Source organism: Plasmodium berghei (genome assembly GCF_900002375.2).
Source record: "Plasmodium berghei ANKA genome assembly, chromosome: 12".
In the NCBI taxonomy this organism is placed as follows: Eukaryota; Apicomplexa; class Aconoidasida; order Haemosporida; family Plasmodiidae; genus Plasmodium; species Plasmodium berghei.
In genome coordinates, this window is record NC_036170.2 from 305,592 (window position 1) to 318,879 (window position 13,288).

At 21.9% G+C, this 13,288-nt stretch overlaps 4 protein-coding genes across 4 annotated transcripts; 1 reads left to right on the forward strand and 3 right to left on the reverse strand.

Annotated features, from left to right (window-relative positions):
• Nucleotides 1-483: 483 nt before the first annotated feature.
• PBANKA_1207800 (metalloprotease, putative) lies at nucleotides 484-1,734 on the reverse strand (the record flags this gene model as incomplete). Its single annotated transcript, XM_034566128.1, has 3 exons — nucleotides 484-1,125; nucleotides 1,341-1,445; nucleotides 1,621-1,734. The coding sequence occupies 3 exons, from the start codon at nucleotides 1,732-1,734 to the stop codon at nucleotides 484-486; spliced, it is 861 nt and encodes a 286-aa protein (XP_034422756.1).
• A 1,926-nt stretch (nucleotides 1,735-3,660) lies between these two features.
• Nucleotides 3,661-4,851, forward strand: PBANKA_1207900 (protein phosphatase PPM10, putative; the record flags this gene model as incomplete). Its single annotated transcript, XM_034566129.1, has 1 exon — nucleotides 3,661-4,851. One exon carries the CDS (start codon nucleotides 3,661-3,663, stop codon nucleotides 4,849-4,851), a length of 1,191 nt encoding a protein of 396 aa, XP_034422757.1.
• A 480-nt stretch (nucleotides 4,852-5,331) lies between these two features.
• On the reverse strand, nucleotides 5,332-6,933 carry PBANKA_1208000 (tubulin--tyrosine ligase, putative; the record flags this gene model as incomplete). The annotated part of the gene is made up of 1 exon (XM_034566131.1): nucleotides 5,332-6,933. The coding sequence occupies one exon, from the start codon at nucleotides 6,931-6,933 to the stop codon at nucleotides 5,332-5,334; it is 1,602 nt and encodes a 533-aa protein (XP_034422758.1).
• A 1,588-nt stretch (nucleotides 6,934-8,521) lies between these two features.
• Nucleotides 8,522-12,417, reverse strand: PBANKA_1208100 (conserved Plasmodium protein, unknown function; the record flags this gene model as incomplete). The annotated part of the gene is made up of 2 exons (XM_034566132.1): nucleotides 8,522-8,612; nucleotides 8,897-12,417. 2 exons carry the CDS (start codon nucleotides 12,415-12,417, stop codon nucleotides 8,522-8,524), a joined length of 3,612 nt encoding a protein of 1,203 aa, XP_034422759.1.
• Between the last annotated feature and the right edge of the window lie 871 nt (nucleotides 12,418-13,288).

A 13,288-nucleotide genomic window follows, 5' to 3' on the forward strand; every position in this document is an offset into this window, starting at 1 on the left:
ATATTCTATGAACAGAATATTAAAAGATTAAAGAAAGTTAATACAAAATTAAATAACTTAAAAAAATAATTAAAATTGGATACAAAAAAATATTAAAACGATAATTACTTGTACATGCAAAATACCCATGAATATACAATATATATTATTTCCTTTCTCCTTTATTTTGATGACTACAATTTTTAATAAAAAGCAAAAGGAATTTCATCAAAATATTAATTATTTTTATTCGATGCAAAATATAATTCTTTTAAATATGGGCATTGTCTACTTGTAGAATTTGTTTCAGTATTTGTCAAAGCAATGTGTTTTATTGGTTAGCATTATCATTTAATATATATTCTACTTTTTTTTTTGTGATTTAATATATGTAATATTATCACTAATAATTGGTATATGTACTGGATTTGTTATATTTAAGTTTTTTGAACATAATTTTAATGTCTGTTTGCTTTCAGTGTTTGATTGATTTGAATTAATAATTTATAAACAATCATTATTATTACAAATGTTATTATCTCCATCATTTCTCTTGTATTTGCTGTTTTCCAACTTCGTCAATTTTTTCCTTTTTTTATTTTTCGGAATAGTACTCATCGAATCAATTATAATAACGTCATTTTGTATTAAACATGTTTTATCATCATATTCTTTTTTCCTTTTTATTAAGTTTTCACGTTGTTTTTCTGTTAAACAACTTTCAAGAGATACGTTTATTATTTCTCCATCATTATTTATAAAATTATTTATTAATCGTCTTTCTGCTGCTTGTGCAGCCATAAGTTTGGGTTGAGAATAACAAATAGAACTTTTCTTAGTATTTTCAATTTTACAATCGTCATCAATTAAAATTATTAGATTATTTTTATTGTTAGCACTGTTTTTATAACTATCACTATTTTCATTGATATTGCTGATTAAATTCTTATTTTTATTATTCCCATAAGTATTATTTATATTGTTATATGTATACAATTCATTATATTCAAAAACTAATTTATCCAGTAACGCATAAAAATTTTTATCGTGGCGTCTATGTACTAAATGTGCTAATTCATGTAATAATGTTCCAATTATATCATTAAAGTGAAATATTTCTCCCCCCGCTTTTTTTCGAAGTCTTATCTGTTGGCATATAAAAATGACATACAAAAATACATAACCATCGTAATTACACACAAGCATGCACCAACATGCTATCTCCAAATATAAAATGGGCAATATATACAATTAATAGCTTTTTAGTAATTTGCAAATTATATGATACATTGCAATAATATTTCCATGTATATATATATATATAAAATTAAGGAGTAACAAAATAAAATAATTTATAATACCTTAATTTCAGATTTCCCCAAAATGTTGAGACCTAGCAAGTTTGGATTTGTTGGTAAAAATTCAGAAAGCAATTCAACCAAAAAACGCCTTTTTTTCATAATTGGCTAAAAAAGAAACAATTACACAAAATAAATATAAACAAAAATTAATTTATGCCATTAACATTGTTTTTATAAAATAAACTTGCAGCATGTTAATTGTATAATAAATAATTTATAAAAAAAATAGGTGCTACGATTATTTTATCAATGATATTTCCTATATGTTTCAGACATTTACCTGCACTTTTTCAGCAGCCTTATTTAATATCGTCTTAGCTTTATCATCATTGTCATTTAAAACTTGAATTTTGTGAATTTTATATTTTATATCATCCAAATTTTTAATGTTCATGTTGATAAATAAATTATATAAGCCTGTTTATCGTTAGTCTTAGTTTTTATTTCTATATATTTGTCTTTTATTCCCAATACATACATATATCAATATATTATTTATGAATCTCGAAAATGTTAATTTTTTATAATAAATGCGAATGAATGACCATATACATTTTATCAGTTTCTTTCTGTAGTTACACCATTTTATCGATTAGTTTAAGAAACACAAGGAGAGTGCCACTTTATTTGTCCATATACACACATATAAACAAATATATATGTACTAGTTTCACATAAAATCAAAACCTTTTATAGAGCCAAAACACATATAGCCTAATGTTGTTAATTTTAAAGTATATGCTATATTTACGTATCTACTGACTCTTTATAACAGTTTATTTACTAATCCTAACACGAAACAGGGCTATTCATTTTTTTTATATCTTCAAAAGAATTGCCAATCATAAAAACGTAAATATTTTTCCACAATATTATATTAACTATAACTTAGAAAATGGAGTAAATATATATATATTTATTTATTTTCTTTTGCAAGTATTTCAAATAGATTATATAAAAGCAAATGCTTTGAAAATTTGAATAAAATCAAGATTAATATTATTTAAAAATTATAGAAGAATTATTTCAATATTATTTTGTATAAATATATTCCCTTTGCTCTTTCGTTGTTTTATAAAAACTTTGAAATATAAGTTTTATGCATAAAAATAATGGCAATATTATCATATGTTACATTTTTTTTATACATAAAACTTATTAAAAATACACAATGCAAATGTTAATATTAACAATAATATGATGAAAAATCCTTTCCGCTAGATATATTAGTAAAAACAATGTAATCGTACTTATAATAAAAAACAAATGACAATTTTTTAATATTATGAATGAGATTTTAAAACTTTTTCGCTATTTTATGTAATACGTACATTAACACAATAACCAATATTGTTCTATTCCTTAAAATATTTTATAAAAATAGTTAATATTATAACCTAACATAATTTAAGTACTAAATAATTATATATATAACTTATGTTTATACCTTAGGTGGTAGTAAAAGTCGTTTTCTTCACTTTTTTCGTTGTATTATATAAAACCAATAATATACAAATTTTATGAAACTAAAAATATATAATTAACAAATAAATTAATGATAATATAAAAAATTAAATACCATATAAAATAGGTGAAAACAATCATAATATCTTATTAATAAAATTTGTATAACCATGCACTAAATGGTAGCATATTTGCATTGAAATTGTCTCCATATATTTGCCACAATGTAGTTATAGTTTATTAAAAAAAAAAATAAAAATAATATTGTTCTTTAGTAAAATATAATTATTTAACCAAATTATAATTTGCTTGCTATAAAAAAAAATTAGAATAAAATTAATTTGATTTTTATCACTATTATTTTTCGTTAGATGTAACGTATATATAGCAGCATGCAATCCGTTTCGTTTCATATAATGTATACGGATATATATTTATTTGTTTTTATAAATATATAAATATTTTTATCACTCAATAGTTTAGTACTTGTTTTTAGTATATGGTTTAATTTTGTTTTTATAAATACATAAACATTTTTAGAATTCAATAATTGTTTAGTACTTGTTTTTAGAATGTTTTAGTATTTTATTTTTAGCTATTATTTAATTATTTTGATTAAGATTCTGTTATTTAATATGGCAGTTTTTTATATTTGTAATTGAATTATCTTAATTTTTCAATATAAATTAAGAGAACAAGTATAACAAATTTATGATGATTGCATATTTGTTTATTCTTATATGTATACATATATTTAATTAATTAATTAATTAATCAATTAATTAATTAAAATAATAAGTTTGAAAGAAAACTATTAGAAAGACATTTTTATTCTGTATATTTCGAAAATGATAAAATGGGTCTTCCTAAATTAGCATTTTATACACTCACAGTTTCATGTATCCCCCTAATGTACATAAATAATATGAAGGAGTTTTCCTATAGTTTTATAGACAAAGTTAATACATATATTAATTGGACAAAAGAAAATGAATGCAATACATATTGGAATAATTTAAGCGTCTATTCAAATGAAATCAAAAACCAAGTATTGACAAATACGAAAGAAAAATATAAATTAGAATTTTTAGGTAGAATTTTAAGTATTTCTGAACAACCCATATGTGCTTCTAGCAAAAGCGTTTCCAATCCATGCCCCTATGATAATGTCTCAATTTCTGAAAGTGATAATGCGTCTGATATATTACCAAATGACAGTATTTACTATTGTTTTCGCAATATTATAAATATCATATATAAAAAAAAGAAACATAAAAAAACAGTTTTCCATGATCCTAAACCCATATCCGTCATGTTAGCTCCCAAAATACCTAAAAATAAAAAGGAACCTAGTCCAGATTTGCAACCTTATTCCATTAATTATACAATTAGAAAATTCCCTCGTACAGGCAAAATTAAGGGATATTGTATGAAAGGAAAAAAATTTATGATTCTTGCTTGTGAACCAATTCCAACTGTGCTCAAAGTAGATTCAAGAAATTATATCAGTTATTTTTTAACCCTTTTTAAACAAATTGTAAATAGTAGTAACCAAATTAAATCAAAAGATGCTATAGAATATGCATATAAAAATAATTATTATAACGGAGCAATAAGTATTTGTGCAATAGTTATTAATGCTGATAACACATTATCTGCAAGTTTAATTGGAAATCAACAATATGTAATTATACGAGATAAAAAAATTATACATAAAGGAAAATATACTAATGGAGAATATAGTTATTTAGGTACTGTAGGATTTGCTAGTTATGTGATGAATGAAGAAGTCCCAATAGAAAAAGGTGATATTATTATTTCTGGAAGTAGTGTCATATGGAATGCTTTACAAGATGATCAAATATTAGTTATAACATCAAGTGTTGATTTTAGTATGTTATCAAAGGCAATAGCAAGATCTGCTTATATTTATACAATATCCGAATTGGAAACCGTGCGTAGTAACTATGATTTTCTAAGTTGGGTCAATACCAATTTTTATTCTATTAACGACGATATTTCTGTGGCATGTGCTCGTATTAACTAAATAATTCCTTTAAAAAAACAATATGAGCATATAAAAAAATGAAAATTTTTCAAATAATTTGAACTTATATTTTTTTTGTTTTCTAACGTGTTATATATAAATTAACAACATAAAATAGGGATTGATTTGTTAATATAATTTAAATTAATATATATTTTATTCTATTTTATACTATTTTATAACTTTTATTTTACATCGATATAATTTTCTATTTTTAACGCATTACATGCATTTTATTTTTTAAATCATCATTAACATTTTTGTTTTTTATCGTTATATATGTTATTAGGAATAAAAACTATTAATATACATTTATTTAATGCTTATAATATTGTATATATAATAATCATATATAATATACAATTTTGTATAAATAATTGTTATTCTTCCCAAACTGTATATTCCTTTATCTCAAGCAAATTTTATGAATTTGAAAAATAAAAAAAAAAGTATCAATAGAAGCAATAATAATGCAAAATATCAGTTCTGAAATTGGAATAACTTACATGCATCCACATCATATAACATACCAACTTCTTCATAACACGATGTAGAGCAATTACTAATGTTCATATTTGTTTTGTTTAAACATCCTTTGTCGTATTTAATATGTCTTGGTGTTTGTATTATATCTTGACTTTGTGCTGCATTTTCTATTAATTTCCAATTATCTTTCTGATTTTTTCCTTTTTTTTTCCGTTTTTGATCTTCAAATAAATATTCAAAAGAACCTGTTTTTGTGATATATGGTAAGCCTATTGACTTATTCCAAGCATTCGAGACAAATAATACAAAGTTTTCATAATCTAATAATTCTTCTAAAGGATATATCCTTTTATATCCTCCAAGATTCTTATTTTCATAGATAAAATGAGATAATGCTAACTTTTTTTTTAGTTCAGTTTTATTACTTGTTAGTAAATCACTATGCCTTTTTCTAAATTTTTGGATATTTAAATATTCTTGAATATGTATATGTCTATATTTGGAATTCATATATAAAAGATTTAAGGTGTCCCTTATAACTGCATATTTTACCTGTTCATCTACCAATGAGCAAGTACTAAATGACGGTGAATGATTTACTTCTAATAACCATGGTTTTAATTTATAATCTAATAAAATATCAAACCCTAATATTTCAAAGCACATACTATTTGAATAATCACTAATATGGGACGCGTTATAATAATGTTTTAATTCAGGTTGTATAGAACATATTGTTTTAACAATAATGCATTCAATTTGTTTCATTATAGATTCCATAGGTAATCCTTCTTCCTTTAATTTTGCTAAAAATGTTTTCCAACTTCTTTTATGACCTATTGTTGCATCATTAGGATTTAATGAATTTTCAAATTTATCTGATTTTTTATTAATTGAAAAGTTAGTCAAATGCATATTTACTTCTTTTAAATTTTTCGATTTTGGTAATTTATATTTTTCTATAGAAAATCTTACTAATCCATCTTCATGTAAAAATATCCTTAAAGGATCACAACCAGTTACTAATACATATAATCTTATATCAAATTTTAAACTGTTTATTAATAACGGCTTGTGTATATATTTTTGTATAATGCAACTTTCGTATTTGTTTATATTGTCTAAGCTTTTTGTTAAATATATTCCTTTTCCTTGACATGAATTTTTTAATTTAACTATATATGTTTTTGAGGAACTTTTTTTTTTTTTAAAGTAATTTTTAAAATCAAAATTATCATTAGGCAAAATCCATGTCGGAGGAAAAAAATTATAGCTATGAGGGAAATGTTTTTTTATCCTTTTTAAATTTTTACATAATTCATCTTTTCTTGTTATGCCTTTCATTCCAATAAAATGATTAATTTTCTGAAATTTGTGTAATTTCCTAAGCCTATCATCAGATATCGATGTGTCTATCCACATAACATCCCAATCAATTGAATCTGGACAAGATTCAGTCCAATCGTCTGATTCGTTCACTACTCTTCTAATAATATCATATCGTGTATTGGCTAAATGAATTTTATGTAAATGCTTATTCCTTCGAAGAGTGCACTTATGAGTATTTTGATCATTATGTAGAAAATATTCCTTCATTATTTTACTATTATAATTTATTTCAACTTCCGCAACATATATCTATGTAACTAATATTGCCTATTGCTAGTTGATCATACCTAGCCCAATCATTCTATATCATAGTCTAATTTAAAAGTATAAATTGCCACCGCCAATATATATGCATGCTATATTTTGTTAGAGTATTTCCCTTACTTTCCTTCAAATACCATGGCCGTATATCATTTCACTCGATATGTTATTTAAATATTTATTTATCAGGCTTCTTTAAAAATTGTACATATTAAAAAAAACGGAAAAATGAAAAAGCAATATAATACGAAATATTTACAATAATAAGAAAATTATAATAAACACATATTGAAGAAAAAGGAGTTTCTTATCATGATATTCAAGATTAATATATTCACGCATATATATACGAAAAACACAAATATATGAACATAGATATAATTTTCTTACAACCATTTTCATGAAATTTAACAACCACTGTTTATAGCATTTTTAAAGATATAATCAGATATATTTTTTTTTATAAATTTTTGTATTGCGATGAAATTCATATAACACTTACTTGAAGTAACTTAGAAAAATTTAATTGGTTTTATACTATTAATATAATAAGACAATTATTTTTTGTTTAATAACACTTATTTGTATGCGAATAAGTAAAATACAGAAATTAAAAAAAAGAGAAAGAACAAAATATTCAAAGTAACTATATAAATATGTATCTACAGATTAATCCGGCTTTCTTTTATAGGTGCAATCTTTCAGATTTTTTTACGTTGAAAAATAATTTTGTAGAAGTATTTTTGTTTTTTAATAAAAGCACAATGTATTATTATCCCATATGAATATGTGATTTTCTTTCTTTCTTTGTGTGTGTGTGTATTTTTTTTTATAGCACTAAGGGAAATAAAAAAAATATGAACAGCAAGGTGATTTATTCATAAATATATATATATATATATATATATATATATATATATATGATATATTGTATGATACAAAACATTATTGTCTATTGTTGTTATATAATAATATTATTCAGAGTTGCAAAAAAGAGTGATATATGTTTATATTCGTTATTATAAGTTTTATGCATAATTGTGCAAATAAGAAGTATATAAGAAACATATACGCATGTAAATACACATGTATACATGGAGATATATATATGACATTTGACCTAATTAAACTTTAAATAATGATATGCCTCCTTTTATAATAAAATGCATGTAGATAAAAAAAATGATTAAAACAAAAAAAAACGTATATATATACTGTTTATATATTGATAATAAAATTCATTATTTCCATGATTATATATACTTGGTCAATGAAAGCTTTAACTATTGAACATTACAGCTTTATTCTTAAAACAATATAATATAGAATATTATAAAGCATACATATATTATATTATATTATATTATATTATTTTTTTAATGATAATTATTGCCTTAAAATAATAATATGTGCCAATATGCATACAAAAAAATGAACATAATTATAAAATAAAATCGGTAATAAAAATAATAAGCTAATTTAAGGTTTTAAAAATCCGGAATAAACAAAATTCAAAGTATATGACAGAATTACATTAATTTCCTGGGCAATCTGCATGTATTGTATGTTTTAAAGAATCAAAACTTGTGTCTTGAGATATATACTCCTCCCATAAATTTGTTTCACTGTAAAAAGGGAAAGGGAATAAATGGAAATAATTCATGAATAAATAAAATAATAGGAAAAGAAAAACAGTGGAATACAAAAAATGTCATGCATAAACAATTAATTTCACAAATGAATATATTTTTTATTATGCTTAATATTCTTTGAAAACAAATAAAATGTTGTAATTATTTTTTTGTTTGTCAATAGGAATACTGTATATGTTTTATTGAGATATATAAAAAAGTATAGCTGTGATATGAAATCAATCCATTGTCATGTAATATCATATATATATTCTTACGATATATTGTATGTATGAGATTCCTGAACTATAATAGACATCAAATCATCACATTCTCGCAAATAACGATGTGCCTTTTTAATTTTAGTTCCACAATACTTTAAATGGTTTTTTATAGAAAAGACGATTCTATGAATTATTATCAAGGTGCTTATATCACAATCAGTAGAAATGCTATAAAAACAAAATTTTAAGATTTTCTTTAAATTTAAATTATTTTTAAATTTATATTTCAAAAGTATAATTGTGCTCATCGATATAAAATGTTGTATAAAATTTAAAACATATTTTCTAGAACTATAGAAAAAATATTTATGTCCATTTTTTATAAGGCACTTGCAAAGGTTACTCAAATATGTATAATTAAACAAAATTAAACCATTCTTATATTTGAGAAATTTGTATTTATTTTCTTTTTTCTTTCGATTTTTAATTTTTGACTTCTTAATTATTATGCTTTCCTTATGAGTGGTGACTTTTGAAATTGTTATTTTAATCGTATCCGTTAATACATTTAAGCATGTTATGAAAACATGTAAGGACGTGTTTAGATAATATTCATTAAAATGTTTTTGAAATTTATCTTTAATAATGATATAATTTTTATTTATATTATTATCATTTTGGCTATTCGCTAGGCATTTTTCTGATATATCATAGCATATCCTTTTCATTTCGCCATTTTCAAAACAATTGTTATAGAATATAACATGGCCCTTTTCTACATCATTCATTGCTTTATTACAACACAAAAATATTAAAAAAGCAATTTTGTTCATTAATTTAGCGCTCTTTTTACTATTATATATACTTATATATAAATGGTAAAGAAATTCTATGGATGAAGAAAAACAATTGCCTATATTTTTTGCCGGTAAAAAATATTGGTATTTTAAAATTATAATTTTGCACATATTTAAAATAATTTTGCTAATTCTATTTCGATTAAAAGTATAATCAGCCTCATTTTCATACATGATAAGTATTTTAAAAAAGTCAAAGCAAAATGTAAAATAATTAGCTATATCAGGTGATATATACCTGGATTTTTTTACACATAAATAATTTTCCCATATTTTGCTATAATTTAACCACACATTTTGTAAAAAAATATCCTGCTTTTTCATTTTTTTTAAATCCAATTTTATTTTTAATTTGTCTTTTATTCTATTATAAAATGTTTCAAAGAAAGATAATTTGGAAAATTTTATATTTTTTTTATCTAGAGCTTCATAATTAATGCTATAAAACTGAGACCATAAATAATAATATGAATATGATATTCTAAGTAAGAGCGTTTTTAAAAAGCTAAAATTATTTGGATTAAAAAAAGTCCCGATTTTCTTTTGCTTGTTACTTTCTTTTGTTTTTTCTCCCAATTGTTCTTCATCCTTTGGAAACAAAAAGTCTATAATTACAAGGTATAAAGCTTCTAGCAATATAAGAATAGGTTTCGAATTTTTTTCTTTTGTTCTAAGCTTAATTTTCTCAATAAGTTTCTTGATTTCTGTTTGATTAAATAGAACCATTATATATATATCATTTTTGGTGTAAAATTTTTCAATAACTGTCAACATATTTTCATAATTACATAATTGTGAATTTCCTATTTTACTAAAATTTTCAAATACATATATTGCTTGCATAAATAAATTCTTTGTTAAAAAAAAAAATTTCTTAGAATCTTTACATGGAAGATTTCGACATATTTTTTTAATCATATCAAATGAATGTATGAAAAAAAATAATAAAGAAATATTCCACCATTCTCTATTTCTAACAAATTTAAAAAGATAATCAAAAGTTTTGATCATATTTTCTATTTCGATAATAATATTTCTTATTTTAATATTTTTATCTTCAGGGTTTTTACATTTGAAAAATAATTTTTTTTTTTTTATACTCATTTGATAATATGTATAATTTTTGAATAATGGATCATGCCATATACAATTATTATAGAAATTGTTATATTCTATTTTTTGAAATTCGGCATCTACATATATGTTCACACTAATATTATATATATTGTCTAATAAAAATAATATAACATTCATAATCCTAATTATTTCAATTTGAGCACACATATTTATATCAATATTTTTATCCGCGTTTTTCATATTATTCAGGAAAATATTTGTATCGTTCGCATTGAAAAAGTCTAATGATGAAATGAATTCCTTTGCATATATGCACATATTTGGATTGTCTACATAAAGTAAATAAAAAAAGGGGTTGATATTTTTTACTAATTTCATAAAAAATAATTTTTTATATTGGTGTTTACATTTAATAATTAAATGTATATAAAAAATAATAAATCTTCTCATTTTATCATTATCATTTTTAATATAAAATTTGTATAGTAATAATAAATCAAAAAGTAATAACTCCTGTTTGTGTATTTCACATGTGTTTAAAATTATATATACGCATTCATAAATAATATATATTGTTAATTCGGTATTTATAATTAAATGAATAATTTTAGTATATATTTGAAGAAATAAATTATCATATGGATTGTCAAATATATCATAAGCATTTTTCATGGTAGGAAAAAAACATGACTTTATTATAATCATTTTATTTGTGTCATTTATATAGTTACTATTTTTATATTGGCTGTTAATGTAACTACTTATCATATTATTATTTTCCAATTCTTTATAACGATTTTCTGTTCTAACTTTTTTATATAATATAGAAATTTCTTTATCTTGATTAGACATACCTATCTTTTTATTATTTTCATTAGTCATGTGTATAATCGAGGTGGGATTGTTCAATACATGTGTCTTATAAGATGATATAAAATCGACATATTTATTTATGTAGGTATTATCAAACATGTAATCTCTTGTTTCATTAAAATTACTCCCCTTATAATTTTGATTAACAATAGTGTTCCCCAAAAGTATTGAATTGGAAAATACATGCTTTACTATTTTATTAATATTTTGTATGGGCATTGATTTGTTAAAATCTATATTTTTCTTACAATTTATTTTTTTTTTACATTTCAAAAAAGTATTTGATACGATAAAAAGATTAATATAATTTAATTTTGCAAATATTTCAATGCTGTTTTTATTATTTGACCAATCATTATCATTTATTATTAAATCATAAAATATTTTAAACGAATTATATTCTATATAATTATTTATACTACCAATCCTATTTAATAATAAAAACAAAGTATTCAAGCAAACAAAATACACATTTTGATGTTTAAAATTTTTGTGATTTTTTTCAATTATATCTAAACATATACTTATTAATTCACCCAAATTTCGATTATCTTGGCATTTTAATTCTTCATATATGGAATTAATTAAAAAGTCTTTATATGTGCTAGCTAAATAATCACTCAGATCATCTAAATCATTATTATTTATATAATTATTTAATAACTTTTTTAAGTTTTTTATATTTTCTTCTTTTTTTTTATCATTTTTTTCAACATCACACAAATGGTTATCAATTGTGTCTGATAGCTTCCTTTTTTTATTATTCATATTGAAGATATATTAAGGAGCAATAACATATCTACATATTTTTTGGTATAATATATGTGAATAATCTCATATACATGTCTATGCTATAGCTCTATGAAAACATCATTTAAGCCCTGAAGTGGGAAATTATTACATTGAAAGATGAATAAATTTTATTAAGAGTTATATAATTAGTCTGCAAGTATATTTATCCCTATATATTTTTTTTGGTGTTTTTCCTTTTTGATCATACCGTTGTTTTGTATGATATTTATACACTTTCTATGGAAATGATTTATCCTTTATAAACTTTAAGATTAACAGGCATATTAAAATTTATATAACATCACAATGCTTCATTTCTTAAGAAAGTTAAACAAATGTATTTAAATAAAAAAATTATTTATCCTTTTCTATAAATACATTAAATTATTTATGTGCGGTATACATTAATTTTTTTTTTACTGGAAAAAGCTTTATAAAATAACTCTTTTTCTAAAAAAAATATATATTATTAAATAAAATAAAAATTATATAATATCAACTATTTAAAATATAATCCACAAAAAATATAAATATGTTTAAAAATATAATAAAACATATTTACATGGTGGTCTCAAAATATGCATATATATATTTTTTTTTAATCTCCCATAGCGTATTATAGAAGAATATAGTAATGCAATTTTTTGAAAAAACTATTTTCTCTTTTTTTTTTAGCTTTATGTCATTATTACATAAAACATATAAAGCTCTTAAAGTTTAAAAGGAACCCCCCCTATTTTGTTATGCAATATCACACAACCATATTTTTGGCCAGTAACAAAATGCTATACTATTTCCAGATATATATAAAAAAATATATATGTTATAGATTGTCTTCTTTTATTGT